The following is a 24,833-nucleotide window of genomic DNA, read 5'->3' on the forward strand; positions in this document are numbered from 1 at the left end:
GCGCAGCCCACTCAATGTCTGGGGACCCTGGGATGATGCAGTGCAGCCCCCTCCACGACTGGGGCCCAGGGGCTGATGCAGTGCAGACCCCCGTGACTGGGGCCCTGGGGCTGATGCAGTGCAGCCCCTCGTGACTGGGGCCCAGGGGCTGATGCAGTGCAGACCCCCGTGACTGGGGCCCTGGGGCTGATGCAGTGCAGACCCCCGTGACTGGGGCCCTGGGGCTGATGCAGTGCACGCCCACCATGACTGGGGTCCGGGACCGATGCAGTGCGGCCCCCATGACTGGGGGCCCTGGTACAACGCAGTGCAGCCCTGATTTCACTAGGGCCCAGAGGCCGATGCAGTGCAGCCCCCCTGCCAATGTCTGGGGCCTGGGGCCGATGCAGTGCGGCTCCCCCATGACTGGGGGCCCTGGTACGATGCAGTGCAGCCCCCCGTGACTGTAGACCCGGGGCCGATGCAGTGCGGCCCCGATGTCACTAGGGCCCAGGGGCCGGTGCAGCGCAGCCCCCCGTCATCGCGGACCCGGGGCCGGTGCAGCGCAGCCCCCCGTGATCGCGGACCCGGGGCCGGTGCAGCGCAGCCCCCCGTGATCGCGGACCCGGGGCCGGTGCAGCGCAGCCCCCCGTGACTGGGACCCGGGGCCGGTGCAGCGCAGCCCCCCGTGATCGCGGACCCGGGGCCGGTGCAGCGCAGCCCCCCGTGATCGCGGACCCGGGGCCGGTGCAGCGCAGCCCCCCGTGATCGCGGACCCGGGGCCGGTGCAGCGCAGCCCCCCGTGATCGCGGACCCGGGGCCGGTGCAGCGCAGCCCCCCGTGACTGGGACCCGGGGCCGGTGCAGCGCAGCCCCCCGTGATCGCGGACCCGGGGCCGGTGCAGCGCAGCCCCCCGTGATCGCGGACCCGGGGCCGATGCAGCGCAGCCCCCCGTGATCGCGGACCCGGGACCGGTGCAGCGCAGCCCCCCGTGATCGCGGACCCGGGGCCGGTGCAGCGCAGCCCGCCCGGGGCCCAGGTCCGGGCCCGTCACCTCCCGCCCCCCGCCCCCCCCGCGCGGTGGGCGTGGCCCCGAGGTGGGCGTGGCGCCGAGGTGGGCGTGGCGCCGCCGGGCCCCGCCCCCGGGCCGTTACTTGCGCGCGGCCCGCGCCGCCCATCCCCTCCCCCAGCCTGCGCCGGCGGCCGCGCGCTCTCCCGCTCTCCCGGCGCCATGGCCGACCAGCCCGCTGAGGCGGCCCCGGCCCCCGCCGCCCCGGCCCCCCCCGTCGCCCTGCCCCTGCCGGCCCCGCCGGGCGGCTCGCAGCGCCTCCTCTTCTCCCACGACCTGGTGTCGGGCCGCTACCGCGGCTCGGTGCGGTTCGGCCTGGTGCGCCTCATCCACGGCGAGGACTCGGACTCGGAGGAGGAGGAGGGCGGACGCGGGACCGGCGGCGGCGCCGCCAGCTCGGGAGGCTCCGAGTCGGGAGGCCCCGGGACCGGCGGCGCGGAGGAGGGCCGCGCCAGCCCGCTGCGGCGGGGCTACGTGCGGGTGCAGTGGTACCCGGAGGGCATCAAGCAGCACGTCAAGGAGACCAAGGTAACCGGGGCGGCCTGGGGCGCCGCCGGCTCCCGCCGAGGCGGGGCTGCCCGCGGCCTGGCTCGGCCTCTGCGCCCGTGTGTGTGTCGTGTCCCCCCCCCCCGGGGGGGCCTGGCTCCGGCTGCGGGGCCGCGGCTCCGCCTTGGAGGCCTCCCGGGGCAGCGGCCTGCGCGGCCTGCCGGTTTGCGGGGCTGCCGGCCGGCTCCCTGCCCCGCGGGCCGTGGTGTTCGGCTGCTCGGGGGGGGGCAGCTGGCGGGGGGCAGCGCTCCTTTTCCCGTATCACCCGCCGTCCTTGCCCGCCGGTGGTGGCGAGCGGCGGGCTGAGCGCGGGGAAGGTGGACGGTGTCCTCCAGAGGTTGAAATCCCTTTCCCTTCCTCCATCGCGCTCCTTCTGGAAGGCCGGCACGGATGGCGCCGGTGGCAGAGCACGGCCGTTTCGCTGGGATTTAATGGCCTAAGGAGAGGCCTGCCTTCGAAGGTGATTTGAGCCGGCTGCCAGACCCCTCTTACTTGCTGGGGATGCGGGCCAGCATCTCTGCCTGTATTGGACCGTGTCGTCATGGCCTCCTTCAAGGGAGTCAACAGCGCAATGGGGAAACCTCGACTAGATAAAGATTTCAGTGGCGAGTAACCACGGCTTGGATCTGCCCTTGTTTACGTGAGCGTTTACCCCCTGCCGATGAGGCATACGTAAATCTGTGACCTCTTAATTATATCTGAAGAGCCACAAGGCGCAGGTCTGCGTTAGAATATTCCCACTTCCCAAAGTTCGTCTGGCGTGGGGCTTCGCGCGGACTGACTGACAGTACGGAGACAAAAGCGAGCGAGGGGGCACTGTAATATAGCACAAAGGGGCCTGCGAGGAATGGGCGTTGCACTGAACAAAACAGGCGGCCTGCGCTGTCCTTGCAGCGGAGCGGGTGCTCTTCTGGGGTGGCAGGCGAAAGTGGGAGGCTTCTGGTATGCCGTCTGCTTTGCTCTTTCAGAAATGGCCCCGTACGCTGAAGGAGAGAGGGGAGACTGAGAGGAAGAGAGGTGTGTTGCAGTCCTACAGGCATCGGTAGGATTGCAAGTGCTAACAGAATGAGCTAAATTTAGGCGGTAGTGTCATTAGACACGTGACCCGTTGGAGATAAGGAAAATGAAAACAGGTATTCAGAAAAGATGTTGCCACGTGGTGTATTTCTACCTTAGGAGAAAAAAAAAGCCGCCTTTCTCTGAAGAACCACAATTCAATCACTGCAGCCTTCCAACAAAATCTTCATGTGCTGTTGCAGCACAAATTTGTCCCAAGCCGAGTGTGGTTTTCAGCATCTAAACAAAGCTGCCTCAATCTGGGTGAATAAACACGGACTTAGGAGTTGTTATTGGGTTCCCAAACCCAGAAGTGCTAGCTCTGACTTTAGTTGCTTGGTAACTGTACCCTTTGCAACATTAGAAGAAGCTAGACTGGGGAGGATCAGAAATCGAAGACAGTTATGTAAATAAACGGTCTGTCTGTCGTCCCTTTTCGTGGTCCTTCTCATCTGGTGTAGGCGTCTTTACCACTCGGATAACAGACCCGGGGGAGATGTTTCCTAAGTGCTTGAGGAATTTAGGTGTACTTATCATATTGATTTTTCCATTTGAAAAGCTGCCTGCTAACAAAATTGAGAGGCGTTGCGTATGATCTGTGCTGCAGCTCAGGGTTGCTAAAAACAAACCTGATGCCATTGGAAACCTGTTGTGGGACTTACCATTTCATGGTTGTATTCAGGTTTTTTTAGCTGTCCGCTGACCCAGCCTTTTTTGCGTTACACCAGAGTGAGAACCAGCCAGGTAAGCCTGATGTGCTTGTCATTATTAGGTGCTCGTCAGCACCACGTGGCTGTCCTGGGCCTAAAGTTTGTTGGCTTTTGGGTGCTGTTGCCTGCTGTTATCTGCAGATACATCTTTGGCTGTGAGATTCTTGTTTGACATCCTTAAAAATGTTAACCTGTCCTGGTTGCAGCCAAACCATGGATTCAAGAGAGTGTTTGTTGCACCCTTTTATTCCTGTTTATTACCTTTTATTTCCCTGAGCTCTTAATTCTGCAATGGGCAGAGCGTAAAGGCGCTCCTGGGGCTAGAGCTTTCACCAGCCCCATCTTGTGCCATCATGTGCCTGTTTTGTATGTTAGATCCTACTTTCATGTAGAATGCTGGGTGCCTGTCCATCTCCTGTTTGTCAAGCACTTTAAGATCTGTGAACCCCGGTGCATGTATTGGATAGAGTGAGCGTTGTAACCAAGGAAGGAGAGAAATAAAGTTGTTGCAAATTTTGAGGATAGTGAAGGAGCACCTTTGGCTCCTAGTGCTAAGGTCAAAAGCAGTTTTCTGTACCCAGTTATAATCCTAGAGCTTTCCTGTCTTTTCTTTAAGCTATGGTTGGCTAAATAATTTTTTTTTCAGCTAGGGAATAGGTAGGCTAATCACTTTTACTGTTGCTTCTAGAAGTTCAATGCTTTCTGTTGCTCTTTCCTGTTGGAAATGGTAGTCAGACTGCTACTTAAACCCAAGCACATGATTACTGATGTTAGTAAGTAATAGAAACTTTCTCTTGAAATAGAACTACTGTTTGGTACAAAGCCCGACTAGCTCCTCTAAGTGGTTTATCCAGGTGCATTCCTGCCTTTGATTCCTGTGTTGATAGTCATTAGCAGTATCATGACAATGATGTGAATAAAAGAAGAGCCAGGATTTCTTACCCTCTGGTTCTGTGCGCTCCTTTCCTGCCTTCTGTGACCACTTTCCCCATTCAAAACACTGGGAAATCATTGTTGCTGAATATTGTAAAGCCCAAGCAGTCCTGGAAGCAGAAAGCTTCCCTTTCCAAATATGTTTGCCATCCATATCTTGCCTGACCCAACAAACCTGAAGAGCAGTTCCTCTTCTATGGCTAAAGCCATCTCTCTTGTCTTTGTGGTACTGTTGGAATGCTAGATGTAATTTGCAACTCAGGTTGTGAAAGTACTGCAGACTGGTGTGAGCACTTGATTCTTTTTCTAACAAATTAGCAGGAGTACTTGAGACCCAGCTGAATTTTAATTTCAGGATTTCTCAGCTGTAGGTTAGCATTCCTGATGCACACTTGAGCTGCCTTTGGGAACTTTACAAAAATGCTCGAATGTATTAATTATTAGTAAGGTTCATAGGGTGCTTTAAAATGCTGTTACCCTTCCTCCTCCTAAGTCTCACCTGAAAGCCTCAGAGCTCTCTGCCACCTTTAATTTTCACAAAGCTTGTGCGAGGCAGATATGCCTCTTCTGCAGCAGGGGGAAATGGAAAGTGCAGGTGTTGTATTTCAGCACCTTATCTAAAGGCCTTCAGCTGGCCAGGCTGCTGGGTTCCCTGCCTCTGAGTTCCCTGCCTTCTGCTCTGTGTCTGCCTTGGGAAGCAAATGCTTGCGCTAGTGTCTTGGTGGGACACTGTGGTATGGATGCACGGTGCTGATTGATTTACATGTAGGGGACTCTATAGGGTCCCAGGATTGCTGTAACAGTCAAGGTGCAATTTTTTTTTTAAGTTTTTAGCAGCCTTTTGTTTTGTAAGGTCCAGAATACAACTTGTTTTGGGTGGCTCTCTTATTACTGCATTCAGCTTTGCTTTGGAAATGGATTCAAACTATCAGAGCTCTTCAGACATAATCCAGTGGCTGATCAGCTCGTTGGCTGGAAGTTATCTGATGTTATCTCCACAAGTCTCTCCATGAGTTCAGCTCTGCTTCATCCCTTCTGTTCCTTCCCACCCTTCATAGTTATCATTTCTTGACCTCAAGTACTGAGTCATGAATATAAGGTTGCAGGAGAAGTTTCTGAAGATGTTATGCTCACATAATTTCAAGATTTTAATGAATACTTTATTTCTTGTCTGAATTCTGCCATGTAGTTACTGCTGTGACCTCAACTTTTAAGTTGCGATCTTTCTGTGCTTATACTATAGGAGAAGGAAATATTTCTTTTTACTGAAGGCCTGTGTTTTCCCTCTCTGTCCCTTTACAGCCACTCTCAGCCCTCACTGCTGGGATTCCAGCCCACCAGCGTGTACTCTTCAGATGTTAATCCTAGCTAGTGACTCTGTGGAACCTATTTGCAATTGAGGGATGAAAATAGAGAGCCTTAAAAATCTTGCATCATCAAACCTGGCAAGGCGTTCACCATCTGGAAGTGTGGTGGTGCAGCGCAGGTTCGTTGCAGCAGGTGAAGAGGATAGCTCTGCCATGCATGGGCAGGGTCCTTTTCAGGAGCCATAAGGAAATGCTGGTCACAGTGCAGAACTCTAGTTTTGGGTTTGTGTTTGTGCACAGAAATTCAGTGCCCATAAACTATTAATACGGGGTTTTATCACGTGAGGAAGCTGTATCTAACCCTCTTCTTGCATCTGACATTTCAGTTAGTCTCCCAGGGGGGTTCTTTGAAACCACCTGATGTTTGTAGCTGTTAGAGACAGGAGAAGAGAAAAGGCTTACTGGAATTTTTGCAGTTCTGTGTAAAATAGAACCACTTTAATGGGTGACCTTTCCATCCTGTGAGTATCCATTGCAAGGTTACGTACCCTTGAGTCGATTTCCCATTTTACTTTGATTTGTTTGGCTCTTGCAGTATAGACTTGGGGATCATCATTAATATTTTACTGCAAAAGTGGAATCTGGCATAACTCGCAGTATGGAAATCTCAGGAGTACTAAATAAGTGTATGCTATTACTGTATGGAGAATTGCTTTGTGTACAGTGTGCAGAGTGAATTGATAATTCAGGAGTTGCAAGTGGCCACCTGGGCTAAGCATTTAATTATAACTATTCCAAATCTAGACAGGAGTGTTATTTTTAAAATGGACAAAACCTCTCCCCAAGCAAGTAGTTTGTGTGATGCGCTCTCTTCCAAGGTGCACTCAGTTTCAGTGTGCTGGTATAGCTTAAAAAAAAAAAAGCTAAATTAGTAATGCTCTTAGGACTAGTAAACAAACTAATGTGCACTAAAAGCTTTAGAAGGAATCAATCAAAGCCCATGACAGGCTTTGAAATACCTGTGTGAGTGAGGCATTTTGCTGCAGCTTTCTCATACAAGTTTTTCCTTTGCTGATGTGATGCAGCTCCAATGCAGACTTCTGCAGAGAAGTGGCTTTAAGCAATTTTATAAAGTTACTTTTTTGGCTGAAGATTTTTCATTGAAGTTAAATGGCAGAAGCTTTGACAGATGCTTTTTGGGGCAAGGTCTTGCTTGCTTATGGCAGCTGTCCTCAGCTTCTCTCCTGTCTTCAGAGGAAAGACACTATTTTTAATGTTCGGCATCTGTGTTGGTGCTGGGAAATAATTGATGTTTGTGAAGCTAAAAGCCTCCTTGCTTTGACTGTTTGACTGTTTAATTACTTGGGGGATTTCAAAGGCTCAGAAGGTGATGACACCTTCCTAAATGCTACTTAAGAAAAATCTGCCTCATTGTTTCCACTCTACTGTTACCTCCCACCACGTCCTGGGTTTTTGACCCAAAGGGTCATTGTAAGCACAGGAGCTGATACTTTCATCTGAAATCTTTGCATGCAGTTTTGAGGTTGTCAGTCCTGAGTTTCCTGGAACTGAGAGATGTGAGATGATGGCTTGGGTTTCTTGTTTTTATGTTGCGCTTCGGAGCACTTGACCTGTTACTCAGTTCAGGCTCTACTTTGCATAGCTGGTGTGTCCTACTCCTGAGACCTTTAGACCTTTGACAAGTAGGAGAATGCTAACTCCATCTTCAGGAGCAACAAAGACAAAAAAAAAAAGTAGGGAGACTACATGGTAATGTTTGGGTTTTTTTCTATTTGCTGTTGGCTGTTAAGCTGCTAAATAGATGTGTGCATGTGTGTGGCTGAAACCAAAATATTCTGCTAACTTGAATTTGCGAAGTTAACAAACTTCAGCAAAAGTCAATTTCTGTTAATGGCAAGGTGCTAGGACCGGATGGGGGATTTACCTTTGGCAGATATTGATAAGTTGTTTTTTTTTCTTTCTGAATGTTAAGTGTTTCTGTGAAGGGAGCAGGAGACTATGTGGGGAATAGAATGATAATGATTGTAAGGGGTGATTAGAAATGTCAAATACTATGAAAAACTATGTGGTTTGGGCAGTAGAGGTGGTGGGGATTACTGATAACTGTAATAGCTGCAATGCTTTCAGATGTGCCTGAGTTTCAAGTTGACAGGTGTCCTTTTAGTTTTACTGCTCTTTTTGGTCTGTACTGAATGAATTGCATGGAGGATCCTATGCCTGCGGTGGTAAGCCAGAGAACATGCAGCCTGGTTTTGTGCAGGTAGGTGTGTTGTGGGCTCAGCTGCATTTCTTGGCAGAAAGCATCTCTTACTGTGTGTTTCAGGATTATTCTTACCTACCTTGTGCATTTGAGTGTGCGTATGGAGCCAGGTCTGCTGTGTGCTCTGCCCCAGCCTTTGGGGAGCAGTGTGAAGGCTGTTGGTAGGAGGTGAGACCGAGGACTTGGAGGAAAGCAGGCTAGGAGAGGACAGGAGCACTTGGTATCTTATTGTAGGTTCCAGGCCAGGGAAAAATTTAATTCACAGGAGTAAATTTGAAACAAGAAAACCCTGCTCAGCTTGCATTTGCAGTGGTATCACTTCACAGGCTCTGGTTACAATCTCTTGAGTTGAAGAGAAACTGGGTAGCTATGCCCTTGGTCCATTAAGCAGCATTCATTTGTGCCATAAGATTGCAACAGTGGTACCATGTGGTTCTGTATTCAGCACACATCAAACACAGCTTTGGTGGTTTGTTCTTACTGCTGCCTGTAAAGCTATTAGCTTTTCTGCTTGTGAGGGAGGGGTTTGGAGACTGCCAAGTGAAGAGGGCTATTTAATCAACAGCTGAAAAGATGAGGAGCTTAAGGCTTTTAACTGTGTTTCTTAGCCCAAACCTGGGAGTTTGTGGTGCATCATGCCTGTTGAAGTGGCTGGTACAGTTTTCATTCGTCAGTGGACGATGAACATTCTGCTTAGTGACATACGCTAATACTGGAAGAGCTGGAATTAGTTCCATCACAACTGATTGATTTTTTTACCTGCTTTTGGAAGGATATAAGTTCTTTGAGAATAAAATAATTTTGCATATGAATCATTTTGGTTGTAAGAAATGGTGCTGCTTCTCTGCTGATAAGGATACTTAGCAAGTAAGTAGCACTTTTCATCTTCAAAGTGTTTTCCCAGCTCTGATGTGGCAGTGCCTCTTTGGCTGTGTGTGTTGGAAAGGTGACGAAAACTTTCCCCCTCGGGTGACTGGGTAAGGCAGCCTGCATCAGGGCTGCCAGGCCCTTGGTGGTGTTTTCCTGGTGTGTGCTCAGTGCTTTCTCTATTTGACCCTTTCTGATCAGGGCTGGAGAGCATGAGCTGTCTGGATGGTGGAAAAACTTTCGATGTTCCTCAGTGCAGCTATAGCTAGAGACTTCTGTCTGGGCAAATTATTCTCACCCCAAACCATAATATGTTGGTTATTCGGCATATGTGTAAAATGGGGTGCTTGGAAACTAGATGGCATGCTGTATCTTTTGCTATTGAGGAACTCAAGTTTGATTTGATTTTACTCATGTAAGTAGCTAAATCGAGTAACCTAGCATTTTTAAAAGTTAGTTTAGCTATAAATCTAGTGAGCTGTGAGTTTTGCAGGGCTGGGTTAGAAAGAAACGTAGTCAGTGAAGAGCAGCCTAGATGTAGGCTGTTAACTTAGTTCATAGCGGTGTTTTAGAATCAAGTGGGTGTTTCAGGTCTCTTGGCTCAAGATATATTGTTAAATAACTGGTCCTAGATCTCAGTCCTCAGTGAAATTGTTGGCAGCAGCTATGCTGAAACACAGTGGGAGCTTAAGTAGTGCTCTGATCACCAAGGAGCCTTTGTATTTTCCTTCATCCGGCTTTATTCCACATGGCACTAAAATGGCCACTTCTGCCTTACCTGCTGCTGGAGAGGGGTTGGAGGTCTTGGCCCCTGCAGTGGGGGGGGCTGTGGCCCATCTCAAGTGGCCAGTGCTGCCGCTGGCCTCTGCCCTCACACCTTTGCTTTTCAGTATTTGAGGTGAGTGTGCATGGAGCACTGCTTAATATTTTTGTTCAGAGTTGATCAGATTTCCAGCAAGGCCCTATTTGTCCTTTGGCTTTGCCCTTCTGTCTGCTTTTGAAGATTCAAGTTTTTTTTCCTTGGAAGGTGGGTTATGTATCTAATCCAAGTGAATAATTCTCATGACTATTGCAAGAAATATTCATGCTTCTGTTCAGCGTCCGAGTCCAAGTTCCTTGAAACAGCATTGGTCTTGAGACAAAATAGCCACATTTTCTAAATTTAGACTTACTATACAGTTGTGTAACTGGCTGGAAATGGTACATAATGAACTGCCTCTTCGTATTTGTTTTGTCCTTAACACATGCGACTTCTGTCAGAAGCCTTTTCTCTGTCCTTGTGCCACAGGTTGTAAAAGTTGCTCTGGTTTCCCATGCTGAAGTACAATCTCATCTTAGTGAATTGGCTGTGGGCTTCAGTTTAAAGCAGAAAATGGGAGCAGGGGAGAGGGAGGAATCTCCGTCTTTCCTGGAAAACTTCTGGTTTTGTTTTTTTTTTTTTTTAAGGTCTGCAGATGTGGATGATTCATTTGCTTCCTGTAGGAGGTGGGCTGGCCAACATTTCGGGTGTATTCCAAAGAACTTGGGAAGCTCTTCCTAAGGAGGTGTAGTAGTATATAATGTTTCCTCCTTGGGGTATATTTAATGCAGCTTGTGATTGATGAACATAGACCTGAATTATCCTGACTGTGGAAGCTTTCTGAACTGGAGCAAACTTCACAGGATGATGCAAGCTGCATCCTGGATGAAGCAAGTTGCTTCCTAGACTATGCACCTCTGTATATTCCTGAAATACAAGAAAAGAGAGCCCCTTGCAGAATTACACAGCAGGGAAGGTGACACTGCACAGGAAATACCAGAATTCCTGGCTGCTTAGATTAGGAAGAAATGTCAGGATTTTTTTTTAATACATTAGTTGATATTTTTATCATCCTAATGTGCCAGCTGTCAATGTTTTGAGATCTCACTTTGTGTAAAAATTAGACAATCAGATTCAGAGTGTGTTATTGGCTCGGTAACTACCTTTTCACCCAGAACATCTGACCTGTGTAGCTGAATTGGCTTATTTGCCCTTTTGACTCTGGGGCTAGAAACTTCCTCTATTTAGTTTTGTGTGGTGTCGGGGATTGTGCTGGTACATGGCAGAGGAATGTCTCGTTTGGTTCATGAATGAAATCTGCCCTGTAATGATAAAGCAAAGTGCTAAGTACAGGGTGACTTTAATAAAATGTGTGCTGGGCAGGAACTCCCTGCGTGTGACTCCAGGCTAGTACTAGCGAGGGCATCCTGAGCCAGTCCTTGCTATCGCTGCAGCAGCAGCCTGCTCATGTATCTGTCAGGGAAGGTCCGTCATAAAAAGAGTTAACTGTTTGCTTGGATTTCTTGAATTAGGAAGCTGTCCCAATCTTGATGAGAAAATTTCTAGTTTCTAGCATAAAGGTGCAAGCAGTTTACACCCATCTCTTCTTGTAAAACCCAAACCTGGCTCCTAATAGCTTCTTGTCTTTATATATATTGCTATTATGTGGTGAAGCACAATCATTTTCTCCCTTTTCACCCTCAGATTGTGTATCACTAACTTCCTTGCCAGATAGGCTCTTTCCCTGCTTATCTGGTAGCCCTTGTCTGTACCTACTCCAGCTTGCACTGTGCTTTCTTGATCAGAATTGGCTCTGGCTGCCCTCATCAGCCTTGAGTACCTTGTTGAATGGTATTGTTTCTTTCCTGAGTCTGCTTTTATCTAAGTCCAAGTGTTAGATGAAAACTTAACACTTCCCATATCAAGCACTCTTTGTATTTCACAGGAGTATTATCACCTCTCATATTTCTTGGTTTGTTGGGGATATTAGAGAAAGATTAATAATTTATAGGAAATAAATATCACAAATATGGTAATTGATCTGGTCACTGTAATGCATGTGTAGAATCTTTAATTGGAGGAGTCTTTTTGGTTTTTTTCAGTGTTGACACTTTGGAAGAAATCCAGGCTAAGTTCCTGGCCTCTTAATCTCACTGTCTGTATTTTTTTTTTCTATACTCAGTAAGATAATTTAGTATCAGATTGCCATCCATAGATACTGGTTACCATTTGGAATCTATCTGCTCTTGCACAATGGTTAAAATAATTGTGAGTTGAATTATGCTTTATGTTAGTGTAGTGAATGTGGCCTGAGTGTGTTTTGTGCTAATTCTGTGTATTCTAATGTTTAATTGGCATTCAGGTGCAAACATGCAAGATGTATTCACACCTAATGTTGTCTCTCTCACAGTGATGCTTTGGCTTCTTTCGTTTCTGCCCCACACAGTTGCTTTCTCTTCAGTTTATGGCAGTCCTTCTGATTAGCATATGTACAACCATGCAAGCAAGGCAGTTTTGTAGAGAAAATACTCTTATCTGAGAATTCCCATAGCTGACATACTTGCTGTAAAGTGAGCACTCGCTGCAAAAGCTTTTTCTTTCATTTAGTGGTTCTGGAGATGGCTGGAAACCGATGGTAAGCCCTACATGTTGAGTTTGACAAACTGCATTTGACCTTGGCCATAGTCAGTTGGGCAGACCAGTCTCATCATCCACGCTACTTCTGATAGTTACTATTGAGTGTACTTTACTGCCCATGGTGACTGACATGAACCTTAACTTTCTGTTGTGATAATGTAATTAATCTCTTCTAATTGGTATTGGTACGTGTTTGCTGTCAGGAGAGCTGTGATGAGAAATGAAAGGACTGAAAAGATCAGCTTTTAAAGGTGGTGTTTGTAGGGCAGATTCCTGTCTCTGTGCTCCTGTACCTGCTTCTTTAAATGAGTGTTGTGCTCTTATACTGCCAAGGGTGAATGTGTGGAGGGGCAACAAACTCAGGGTGGAAAGCTCTTGCTTTCCAGAACTTGGATCTTTGACTGCTTAGTACTGTTTGGGCTAGCAAGCCATTTTGTAGAAGCAGTTATGAGCAATCTTAGAAGTCTGCTGTGCGGCTCCTATCTGCATCTCCTTGGTGCTGGAAGAATTATGTTGATATGATGATGGCAGTGAACTGAACACCCCAGGAGCTGGAGAGCCCATGATACTTGTTCTGGAAAGCAGCCTAAAATCTTTATGAAGTGCCATTTGTTCTTGTTAGTGCTGCTAACTTAGCGCAGCTACAGTTCAGATTGCCTGCCTCTGATATACAGTGCTGGAAATGCTTGAATGAAGGCTTAAAACAAAATATCAAGTATTAGACACAGAATGACATTCATAGCATCATTGTCCAACCTGTATGTACTACTGAGCATGGTAGAAAAGACACCAAATTGCAGTTCTTGAGTATTTGCTAGCTTGCCTTGTAGCTCAGCTGGTTCCTGCTGTGCTGTAAGATGATCAGGTGTAGACAGGTGTCTGCTATTGTAGACAAAAGTTTGTTGTGGTAGCAGGTCTTTTTTCATAGCTCTTTCTTTCATTTTTATAGCATTTTGCTGCTTCAGAGGCCCTTAGGTGTTCATGCCCTTTGATTAGGTTTAGTTTTCTCCCTGCACTGGGATCTCTGGCACCTCAAAGACCCTTTCTCCTCACCCATTTATCCTCACATCCCTTAATCTTGGCTGTTTTCGCTTTTTCTGGGAGTTAAGTTATTCAGGGCAATAACATGTTCATTGCTCTTAAGAGAGTGGTCCCTACCCTGCTCTGGATGGTGGCAGACCTGTCTAATGCTTTGCCTCCCTGGCTGGCAAGGCATCCGTTTGCCCTCTTGTTTTTCCAGTTTCATCAGAAAAAAATCCCTGGATGTTCTCAAAATTCTTAATTGGTTAAGTATGACCTTCTAGTCTGGGAGTGTTGCATCTGAACTGAGGGTGAGGAGTGATGTTGAGCTGAGTTTTTAGGTTTTTCTGCTAATGAACGACACTGGTATGTGAGCTGAAAGGGCATTTTTTCTGCTAAATTGCTTCAGGGCATTTGAAATGGAACAGGATTATCTGTGTTCTGAAGAAGAGTAAAACAAAGGATGTTTATTATGTTCCCATGTGGAAATGAGGCTCTGGTAGGAGTGTTGCAAGGTTAGTATGTGCTATGTGCATAGCTAGTACTGCTACTTCCAGCTTAGCGTCATCCAAACATTGCCTTTGAGTTTATCTTGTGCTTTCAGGAAGAGAAGGCACCTGTCATGTTCAGCTATGCTGTGATTTAGCAAAGTGGCAAATCTCCATTAGAGCCCAGGAAGAGGAAGAGCTTTTAATCATAAATGACAACATGCAGTTTGTGATTTGCACCCAGGCCTCAAGTGATGGGTGAAATTACCCTTCTTGACACTCACCTTGCTATAAATAGCTATTTTAACTGGGGGCAGGTGCTACTGAAATGTCACTTGGGTGAAATCTGAGCGATGTGTTGAATGCATGTCTCTGAGCAGAGAGAGGCATTGTCTTGATGTATCGAAAGCTGCACGTCTCTGCCAAGAGATGTTGTAATGGTGAGATAGCTATTTATCAGACCTTCTCTTTGAAGTGTTTTGAAACTCTAATATTTTCTTGAATCATCTCAGTGCTCCATTCACAAAAGCTGCTCCTGTTGTTGTTAAAATGTCACACTGATAGATGTGTATTGTTTTTATCCCACCCTACTCCCCCACTGTAAGTGATATTTTTTCTTTTTTTTTTTCTCCAGGAAACTCTACACTTTTTCTGTTCCCTACTTTTGTGCATATCACAAGAGGATTTTTTCCATTATTATGAAAAGAAGTGTTGTTTGAGTGCCCAGACTGTTGGTAACATCTAGCAATATGCTTTTTGGTGCATATTCACCAGTATCTTCACAATTCTCTAATTGTCCTCTGAAAGAGTAAGCTATGGTGACTTCCCCATTGCAATATTTATCCATAGCATGCCATCTCTGCAATAATGCTGTGGGAGGTTTTCTGCAATAGGAAAATTGCAGTTTGTCTTGATTCATTTAACCCTGAAGTGTTACTTGAACTTTGTGGAGAGGTCTGTGATTGGTGCATGTGGTAGAAGAAAAGTAGGATTCAACTGCAAATTTTACTTGTCTTTATCACGATCACTTTCTGAGATGATGAACTCTGCCAGTCATCACTTACCCTTGAAATGAGAGCAGCAGCTTCTTTTTAAACTTCATTGGCATCCTTTTTTAAAGCTACTGTGTCAAAATCATCTTTGCTGGATGAAATAGATCTGGGACTTTTGAATTATAGGCTTTGACTTTTAAGCCAACTTTGGATCTTTGGGCAGTTCCTGCTCAAAAGGTGCATGACACTTATGCTTTAATACTGAGGTGCTTAGAGACTTCAGGTAGCTGGATGGAGAACTTGACTGGAGAGTGCCTTTTTGCAGTTACCATTGTTGCTTTATTAAGTGAGCTAGTAAGGTATTGGTAAAAATGTCTAACACCCAAACCTGTGGAAGTTATCTCTGCATTGCCCTGCTTGTGACTGTCAAGGAGGCTTAGTGCTGATGCCTGCGGGTGATGTAATTGTGGTGACAATATAATCCTGAAAAGGTTCTGGAATGTGGCTGTGGCAGAAGACTCGAGCACTGATGGACAAGCATGTACCACAGCACCGTATAAATGATTTTTAGTAATTCCCATTTTTGTGTTACCATCTCGGCCTAGGTTGCTGACCAGACTGAAAGCTAGGAAGAACTCTGAATTTGGGGCTGAAACAACATGTATGCTTTGTTTGTGGAAGACACAAGTGTGGTAAGAATATAGGTAGAGGCTCCATCCTGAGGGGTGTAGGAATCGGGGTGGTACGAGTTGGAGTTTCTGTAAAATCATTTCACCCAGAAAGGTGGCATTTGCCTCTTCTCTTGGGATGAAAATGAAGATTTCTGATAGGAGAGCTGTATGGTTGCCTGCTATTCAATTAATAATTTACTAATTATTGCTGTACTTCAATACAAACCATCCATCAGTGCAACCCTTGCAGGCAGGGGATGGTTTTAGAGCTGACTTCTATTTCTGCTGGGACTCTGCCATGAATGGTTTGTGTTACTGCTGGTCAGGTACACAGAAGAGGAGACCTTTCTTGTTGTTTCAGCTTAAATATAAATGTTGGCTTAAGCTTCCCTAAAAATCTGGGGTTAAACTTTACTCCTAAAACAGGTAAGCATTCCACTATGGGCTCTTCATATTTGTAGGTAATTGTGAAAAGCAACCTTATCTTGTTCTAAGGTCTGAACATTGACAAAAGTAAAGAGATGAGATCAGTTTACAGTGTGCTTAGTATATTCAGTGGCCCTCGAGGCTGTCATACAACAGGCTCCATAAACCCTTCTGTATGGATTCTCAGCAAGATTGGTTATTTCTTGTTGTGTAGAGAGAAGTAGCTCTATGGGCAGGCAGCCCCTCATGCGTTGAAGCCTTTGGAAAAATCTGCTTGTCCTGCCTTCTCCAGTTGCTTGGATTCGAGGCCAGAAGTAGTTAGTTAATGGCTTTGTACTCCCAGGTTATGCTTCTCTGGCTGAGATTTGAAAACACTTAAAAATGGCAAGGGAGATGGCAGTTTTGCAAAGGACTGTGTGAGGAGAAGGAGGAAGATGAGCAGACTTCACCTCTTCATCCCTTGCCTCCTTGCAGAGACTGTTATGCTCTGGTAGAGTACAGTGTGAGAGCGCATGCTTGCACACAGGAGTTTGGGATCTTTGTTTCATTTCCCCAAGTCTGGCACACAGGATGGAAAAGTTTGAGAGAAGAGGCCATGCTGAATGGCACCAGGAACTTGAGAGGTGCTGGTGCTGCCGTGAGGAAGTAGGATGTGGTAGGAACGGTGCCCGTGGTGGTGGTGGGTCCTGCCGCAGAGCGAGGCTCGGGTCTGTCCTGCGGTAAGGAGCCTGGAGCTGGATGCGGTCTGGCTGCCGGACCTGCCCTGACTGCTGGCTTAGTGCAGGCAAGGCCCTTCTCACCAACACCCACCAGTAGAGCTGCACTTGTGAAGGAGAGGAGTTTATACCGTAACAAAGGAGAGGGCGTACTTGTTTCCTTCCAGTTGGAGGGAACTTCAAGCCTGATCTCTCCTTAGTTTGTTCTGTTTGGGATGATGTGAACAAAAGGGAAAATCGTGGGATTTTTTCATCTGTGGCTTGCTTACCACACCCCTGGTGATCTCATATCTGTTTAAATCTCAGACCTATTTCTGTGCAACATAATCCTTATCGTTTTGTGACAGCTTATTGTATGCACATTCTCTGTGCACCTCCTGATCTTAACTGCTTAGTATACCAAAGCAGGAGTTATTTTTACTGCTGTCAGTATTGTTGAGCTTTGCAGCGTTGGGCGTATCCTGTTCTGCATCGTGCATCAGCAAAGCTAACAGCCTTGGAGGTGTCGGGGATCTGTATTGCTAGTGGTGGTGGAGAAGGCAGAAAAATGATGTGGTTTAACATGTAAAAACTGTTGGTTTTTTGAACATCTAAACTTGATACGGGATTGAAAAAGTGTAAATCTGAAACATATCCTGATGGGGAGAATGCATTGATCAAATTAGTGTTTTCCAAAGGCTGTGGCAGTGAGATGTGTTATTCTGTCACTGCTTTTTCTAGCTCTTATCAGTTCCTGTTGCGGCCCTGACACCCTCAGAGTGAGCTGTTGTCCTTGCAACCTGATGCCCTACAGCCAGGCTGTGTCCATGTCTGTGGTGTGCCTGGGGGAAGCCCTGAGCAGCTCAGGCTAGAGCCGTGAGGGGATGGGCCTGGCTCCCTGGACACGCTGCCCCAGAGCAGCTTTGCACAGTTTCCTTTTCTTTTGAGCCTTCTGTGGCTCCTTTCTGGGTTTTTTTGTTTTCTTGGGGTGGGGGTGTTTTTTGCCGACTCAGTAGAGAGGAGAGACTGTATCTTGGAAGCAGTTTGAATTTCCCAAAACTTGTAGGAAACAAGGGTAAGGTGTAATCCTTACATGTAAGTTGCTGCTCCCTTTTTGTATTTTAGTACAGTTGGTGAGTCTGCTTCTCTACATGTTCTTTACTAATGGCTCATAGGCTCCTTTCCTGTGGAGGCAAGAGTTAAGGTTGCTGACTGCCCCAAAGACTTATCCTGATTTTTGTCTTCCTCCTCAAACCTGATCTTAACTGCAGTTTCACCAGGAGAACAACCCCTTGCACAAGGTAAAGCAGCCGGCCGGGCTCACTGGGGGCATGTGGAGGCTTTAGTGTTCATTGACCCCAGCAGGCTCTGGAGCGGAGGTTGCTGGTCAGATCAGGCTGCAGATACTGCCTGCCCTTATTTGAACCTGATGGCTTTTTTACCACTCTCTCCTGGAGCTTCTGTAACCTGTGCATTATCTGAAGAGACATGAGGCTGCTCCATCCATCCCTGCTGAACCCTGAAAAAACGCTGGAGCTGATGAGAGGCTCGTTCCCTCTGGAGATGGGCCTCCTTCGAGCAAAGGAATGTAGGTCATGGTTAAGTATATAAAATGAAAAAAGACTCCATTGTAATGGCAGCATTTCACCTAGATAATCCAGTGAGGTCCTCGCACTAATAGAAAACCTGTTCTTACATATCCACTATTTAATATGACTCATTAGGCAAACCTAATTAAGCAGCAGCTTCAGCCCTACTAAATGCCATGGCACATGTGATTCTTAAGGCTTTAGGGCTGGCATCCTGACCAGCGCATCCTTCTGTCTGCTGTGTTTTCTCTGTCCAAATCGGTATTCTCAGCCTTCAGTGCCCAAGGCAAGGGTAAAAGAGGAAAGCAGTGAGGTGCAAGGCACCATTAAGTACCCGATATGATAAAGGTAATGTTGCATACATGGCTGTCTGAGCCAGGCACGTACCTCCGGGGTAATGAGAAATGAATCTGGACAGATGAATTAAGTGGGATGGAAGCTGGCTCTGTGCGGAGAAGGGGGTGCTTTGTGTTCACTGCATGAATCTGTTGCAAAGGCGCGTGTTGTAACATGCAGGAGATCTCCTAATGCACACCTGATAAGGGGTGTATCCAAAAAAAAAATCTGACAGAAAGACAAGTTCCTGTTGGCAGTGAGTCTAAGGCTGGTGGTTGTATTACGCAGATGTTCACGGTTGAGGACCTTTCACTACAGGATTCTGCTGCATCAGGTGCTTTCTAGATTTTTTAGTTTGTGGTAAGAACACAGTGTGTCATTTCATATTCATAGCAAAGGTATCCCTTTTGCTGCTTTTTCTGTATGCTCAACATACTTCTTAATCTTGACAGTATCTTGAGTACTTGTGTATATGAACATATACTTGAGTATATGCAGAGTGTACACCTTCAAATGGAGAAGTGCTGTGTACTTGGCTTATTATTGTCCACTGTTTAACGGTGTACCTGAGTCTTCATAGTTACCGTGTTCAACACCAGTGCTAGGTGCATTTCAGTGGCTGATGACACAGTACCTTTGCATATGCATAGCCTGCAAAGCTGGGGAATCTTTTTCAAGTAAAAATCACTGTTGTAAGCATAGGAGTGTCCTGGTGGTGGCTGGTCTGACTTGGTTTGAGTTGCTGCTGGAGGTTACTCATCCTGTTCAGGAGCCTGCCAAATCTGAGGAGTATACAGTGGCAATTAATGAGTATGGGCAGTTTTAAGGAAGAACCTAGTTTGTATGTTTAATTATGAATGACAGGTCATATAATGCAGCCTAAGGCTTATTAACACATGCACCCTTCCCAGAACAGGGCTGGGGCTCAGCACCTTGGAGCAGTTCTGCTTGCGGTCATGCTCATGCTGTTCAGTTCATGCCATGTGGCTTTTCAGTGACTCTGAAATCTGCTGTCCAGTTTTTACTTTCTGCAGTCACAGGCCTGGAGCTTTGTCCCTCTTTCAGGGGTTTGCAGGGCAGTCCTCACCATGGCATTTTGGCAGTGCTCATTACAGGCAGAGTTCAGTTAACCTCCATTTTGCTGGAAGCAGGGAGGAGGAGGCAGAGCACTGCACCAGCTGTCAGGAGCAGAGCTCTCTAAATCATCTTGTGGGGGTATTTTTGTAGTGTTTGCAAACCTACTCTGTGTTTATGTCTCGGTGTTTCACTGGGGTTGTGATGGGCTGAAATCCCTCTATTATAACTGAAGTCATTAAAGCAAAGAACATGTTATGTATATGGCACATAACAAAGAGTCTGGTATTAAAGCAAAATACACACTTTCCTACTGTATACGTGCATAGCAATATATCCTCAAAAAAGGTCATTTTAGGAAGCAGGCATCAAGCGAATTACAGTTCCAGGAAATACGGGGCTCCCTGTCAAGGATAACTGACTTGGTTTAAGAAGGTAAAATGTATTTTGCAGACGGTGCTATTGATTAGTTGTTCACCAGACTGTTTTTATTCTTTGGTGTGTAGATGTGAAGGCATCCAGATGTACAAAGCATACACTTGGAGTCATGCCACTGCTGGGACAGGGATCAGTGGCTTCGTAATTGATTAGCTGCATCATTTGTCCTTAGTATTTTTTCTTCTTGGTTAAGATATTCCCAAGAGGCTGTTAGCACAGTTACAATGCAAGACTTGGTATTGCATCTTTGCTAGGAATCTAGTGCCTTTCTGCTCTGAAAGGCAATTTTTTTTTTTTAAAGGAGGGGGAAAAAAGAAAAAAGCTCTCTGACTAGATGTGTGTCTGTTTGGAGGCAGAAGTGCTGACTTCAGGCAAACAGGCTTTTACTGTGTTTTTGCTCATGCTGCCTGGAGTGAGCACTTATTCCTCTAAGGGCATCCTCAGCAGAGCTACTTACATCCAGTCAGGTTACACCTGAGAGAGCCTGTGGAGGCAGTGAAGATGCTTAAGTGAAAGACCTCTGCTCATCTCAGACCTTAGGCTGAGCTAGCAGGGCTGAAGTGGGGTGTGGCAAGGTTAGGAACAAATGTACTTTGTAAGTGTGCAATATTTGACAGAGCTGCTGAATCAAAGGTAACATCCCCCAATGCTATTTTAGCATCTTTTCTAACCAGATCTGCATTAAATATCTTACAGGTGATGTTACTATCTGATGTTTGTCATATTAGGCCGAGAAGAAAATAGAGACATGTTCCCATGTTCCTGCTGAAGGTGTACAAATTCAGAGAAGGCTTTTTAAAAAACCCTGCTAGGAGTAGCCTACTGATGTGTATGCAGAGGTGAGGGATGCAGCAAAGCATCCCTTAGAACAGTTTTAAACCCCAGTTAGGAAAATTCTGAGACTAAAGTCTTTGACATTTATGGGAAGATAGTCAGCTCCGAGGCAAGTTCTGTTAACAGTCAATCTCCCCTTGCTTGCCTGTAAGAAGTGACCTTTTAGAAATGTTTTTAGTGAAGGGGCAGTTTCAGGTTTCTCTGAAACACTCCTCTTGTTAAAAATGGAAGATTTCATGGTTTTCTGGTTGGCCTAGAAGTGTGCTACTCCCCTGGGGACTCTTCTGGTGCTGGGTCTCCTGAATGCCTAAGCCATTCTTGAGAACTGGATTTGAGCATCTTGGGAAATATATTTTTCCCAGTAATTTGTGATTGCTGTACAGCTGTTGGGCTGTGTTGTGCTGTAGAGCATGTGCGGAGCTGAGGAGTGTAAAGATGTACTCCTGCAAGAGGTTTACTGTTGTCTGTATGCTGGCAAACGAGGCTGGCGAGGAATAATGCAGGTATAAAGGATTATGCCCTTGAAACCTGTGTACAGGGAGGTACTTGATCTAACTTCAGCAGGTTTAGAATGGGAACTGGACTTCATACAAAACGAGGGAACATCTGGCTTTATTGCTCCTCTGGTTTCTATGCAATTGCTATAAGTGTTTACTTATACCAGTGGCTCTGACTTCTATGAGCCACCTATATGTGTGCTTTTTGGTTGCTCAGTTGCCAGGGAAGGGACAGGGGGAGAAAAGAAGATTCCCTGAGCTGTAATCCTGAGTTACTGTCACATCAAATGTGCTGCTGAATAACTGAATGGATACCTGTGGAGTAACATGGAGAGGAGAGTGGTGTTTCCATGCAGGTGTTAGATGTTCTGCTGGGCAAATGCTGTGTTGTCTTAGGTTGCTGGCACAAATCTGGAGAGCTTATTATAAATGGTTTAGAAGTCAACCTAGAAAACACCTGAAGGCAAAATGATACAGTAGTGTTGTATGATTGCATTGATGGGTTTTAAATATGATGTTGAAAGCTTTGTGCTCTGACATGGTAAGGAAGAAAAAGTCAGTCCACTAGACTTACTTGTGCAAGGGGGGTGAAACAATGCTTTGCTCCAGGAATATTAAGTCAGATTCTGAAGGGCTTTTACACTTCTGTCCCTATTGCATTATTGCTGTCACCAGTCCTGGTGAGATTTTCTCAGAGTTATTGAAGGGAACAGAAGGTTGGTTGCTTTTGTATCATAGGATGCACAAACAGGAGGCAATGAATTAAACCTGCTCTGGCTGGGAGATGTTTTAGTCTTCCCCCAGCCATTCTGCAAGTGGTGAATTTACCCCTTTAATAAAAAGGCATGTAACAGTGCAGGGGTTGCAGAAATTCAGTTGTTAAATAACTGGGCTTCTATAGCCTGCTGTATGGATTCAGTAGGGGCTGTTCCTTCTTTTTGTAATGGCCAATACAGCATTTACGTATGGGGGAGATAATTGAAACTCTTTCAGTGAATAGAAAATGCAGCTGAGGTTTTTTGGGCAATGATGCAATTGTGGTGCATTGTCCCAGTAGCATTCACACACTCTCTTCTGCAGTGTGAGCTGGGGGAGTGGCTTTGCTGTTTATCAGAATTAAATGCATGCATGGGGTACCCACACTGTCACTGAATTTTGGGTGGATACTTTGTGGCATTCCAGAGATTGCTTGAACTGCTTGTAAAGGCTTTGATTTCTTTTTAAACCAGTATCTGCCTTAACTGTGGATACAGCTGGTTCAGAAGGCATGTTATTTAACAGAAAGCCTTTGCAGAACACTTGCTATGTCTTGCAGCTAGCGTTAGCCACTGTACCTCTTAAAACAGTGCTTGCCTTTACCCTCTGCAAGGAGGGACTGGAGAGATGACCCCTAGACCTATGCCCTGGCTGTGTCCTGACAAGGAGGCAGTGATACTGGTTTCCTTGGGAGCTAAATTTCAGAGTTACCCCTGAGTACTATTAATCACTAGCTGTGGAAACTGCCCCATCTCCAGCCTGAGCATCCTATATTTCCTAGCTAAGCTAGCAAATTTACCCAGGTCCTGATCCACTTCATTGAATTCACTGCTCTGCCTCTTCTCCTTGGGCTTCAGACAGCCCGTTAGTCTGTGCAGCATTCCTCATATGTAACAGAGCAGCAAGGCACTGCAGTGTGTTTGGGGAGTGTGTTCTACATGTGAGATCAACCAAGAATATTTCTCAAGGGGGATGCTCTCATTTCAGAGCAGGCATGAAACTCAGAGAAGCTACAAGAGACCAGTCAGCTCCATGTACTCGCTGCCCAGGGCTGACTTGGGAGTGTAGCATGACACAGCATTTGCTGTGCTTTCAGCTACAGCTATTTATATATTGCTTTTCAGTATTATTTTGTCTCCTTTAGGAGATTCTGTACTTGATAAAATAATCCTGCTTAAGTTTATTAAATTAGCTACAGTTCCTAGACCTAGATGAGTATTTTGGCTCTGTGGTAGCACTGTACCTCTAGGTCCAAACATGGCTGAATGTGAGGGATTTCATCATTAAGGTACACCTGGATTCAGTCCCCTAAAGCAATTTAACCTGCAGACTGGACTTGCATTGGGTCTTACCTGTGAACCAAAACTGATGTGCTAGGGATTTAAGGATAAGAGGCTAATATCTTCCCTCTCTCCTAGGAGAGAAAATTGCAGCAATTGTGAAACATTACGGTCTGCGTTTGGGGGAAGGGACTCCTGTGAGGGTGGTAGTGGAGGCTCTGGGTGAAAGAAAGGGAAAGAAGAGTGGGCTGTATTACACTAACAACCCTGTGTCAACCTCCTACGTTCGGGTGTTGCATGGCTGACATCCTATCAAAGAGCTCTGGCTGTGTCCAGAATTTTAAGCAGCTTTATAAATAGTGTTGCTCAAACTGCCTGTGTGTGCAGAGACTGTGAACGACTGGGGTAGACCAAAATATTATTGGTTTAATTTTTGAACCAGTCCAAAAACTGGAGCAAGAAAGAGTAGAAACACCCATGGGTTATCTTCCTCTGATGCATGCAAAGCACACATCTTGGGGAGGGGGTCTGTTAGGGAGGAAGCATTGCTGGAGATTGCAGGCTGAGACTTGCAAAGCATGAATATATGAATCTTGTTAAGGCATCTTAAATGATTCTCTCTATCCTACTTGCCTGTTGTCTTAAAGCTGCTTGCAGGTTATGCTGTCTCTGAATAATTGTGAACAATTAGAAGCTAATTTAAATCGCTGGTTTGTATTCACAGCAGCAGCATATGAGCTAACCAGCTGGAAAGCAGACATGGTGATTTTCTGTTGATGTGTCTCCCTCTTGTTGTTCCCTGGCAGTTTTTGCAAGGTGGATTTTTGCTGTGGGCTAATAATGAGTTCCTCCTGCACACTGCTGACCTGATTGCAAGAGGAGAGGAGATGCTTCGTTCCCTAGCACAGTGTTACCACCAACCCAGCAGAGTCCGCTTTTGGCTCAGCAGAAAACCCCCCCACTAGTTTACTCCAGGAATGGAGCAGAGGAATATTTCTCATGGATATACAATTTATTCTTACTCCCAAAGATGTAGAAAGGGGCAGTGCACTTATTGTGCCTCAGGAGTGAATCGGTCAGCAATGGTCACGCAGATTTTCTTGCAGCATCCCTTTTACCCTCTTGAAAGGCAGATGGAGGTTTGAGCAGTCCCACTCTTTCCTCCAGGCCTGGCGGTGTGCCCCAAATGCTGCTCAGAGTGGCGAGTGACTAATTTCTACAGCGCTGATGCTGTCCAGATGGCAACCCCAGCGCAGTCCCAGCAAAAAGGTGGAAAACCTGTTGCATAACAACTGCCATCTCCCTCCTGAGGCAACAATTTGAGGAATCCTTTTGCTGCAGGTAAATGAAAGAGCTACTGGACAGATTCTTTTTGCACACAAGGAGGAACGCAGTTTAATTGGCAAGCTAAAACAGTGGGCTGTTGGGAATCCCAGGAATCTAGACTGGAGGCTGAAATGGGCTTCTACTCTCTGTATGTCACACCAGTTGGTGTTAGCATCCAGGTGAGCTGCTTCTTAGGGGAGTCTCTTCTAGCAGTCAAATGCATCTCA

General features: G+C 46.5%; 1 protein-coding gene across 1 annotated transcript in view; it reads left to right on the top strand.

Annotated features, from left to right (window-relative positions):
• Positions 1 to 1,210: 1,210 nt before the first annotated feature.
• UBE2O (ubiquitin conjugating enzyme E2 O) overlaps positions 1,211 to 24,833 on the top strand; it is a 68,218-nt gene continuing 44,595 nt past the window's right edge. Inside the window, exon 1 of the mRNA XM_075719712.1 lies at positions 1,211 to 1,576. Coding sequence (XP_075575827.1) covers positions 1,211 to 1,576 — 366 coding nt within the window. The remainder of the gene's footprint in view (positions 1,577 to 24,833) is intronic.

This window comes from Pelecanus crispus, chromosome 12 (assembly GCF_030463565.1).
Source record: "Pelecanus crispus isolate bPelCri1 chromosome 12, bPelCri1.pri, whole genome shotgun sequence".
Classification (NCBI taxonomy): Eukaryota; Metazoa; Chordata; class Aves; order Pelecaniformes; family Pelecanidae; genus Pelecanus; species Pelecanus crispus.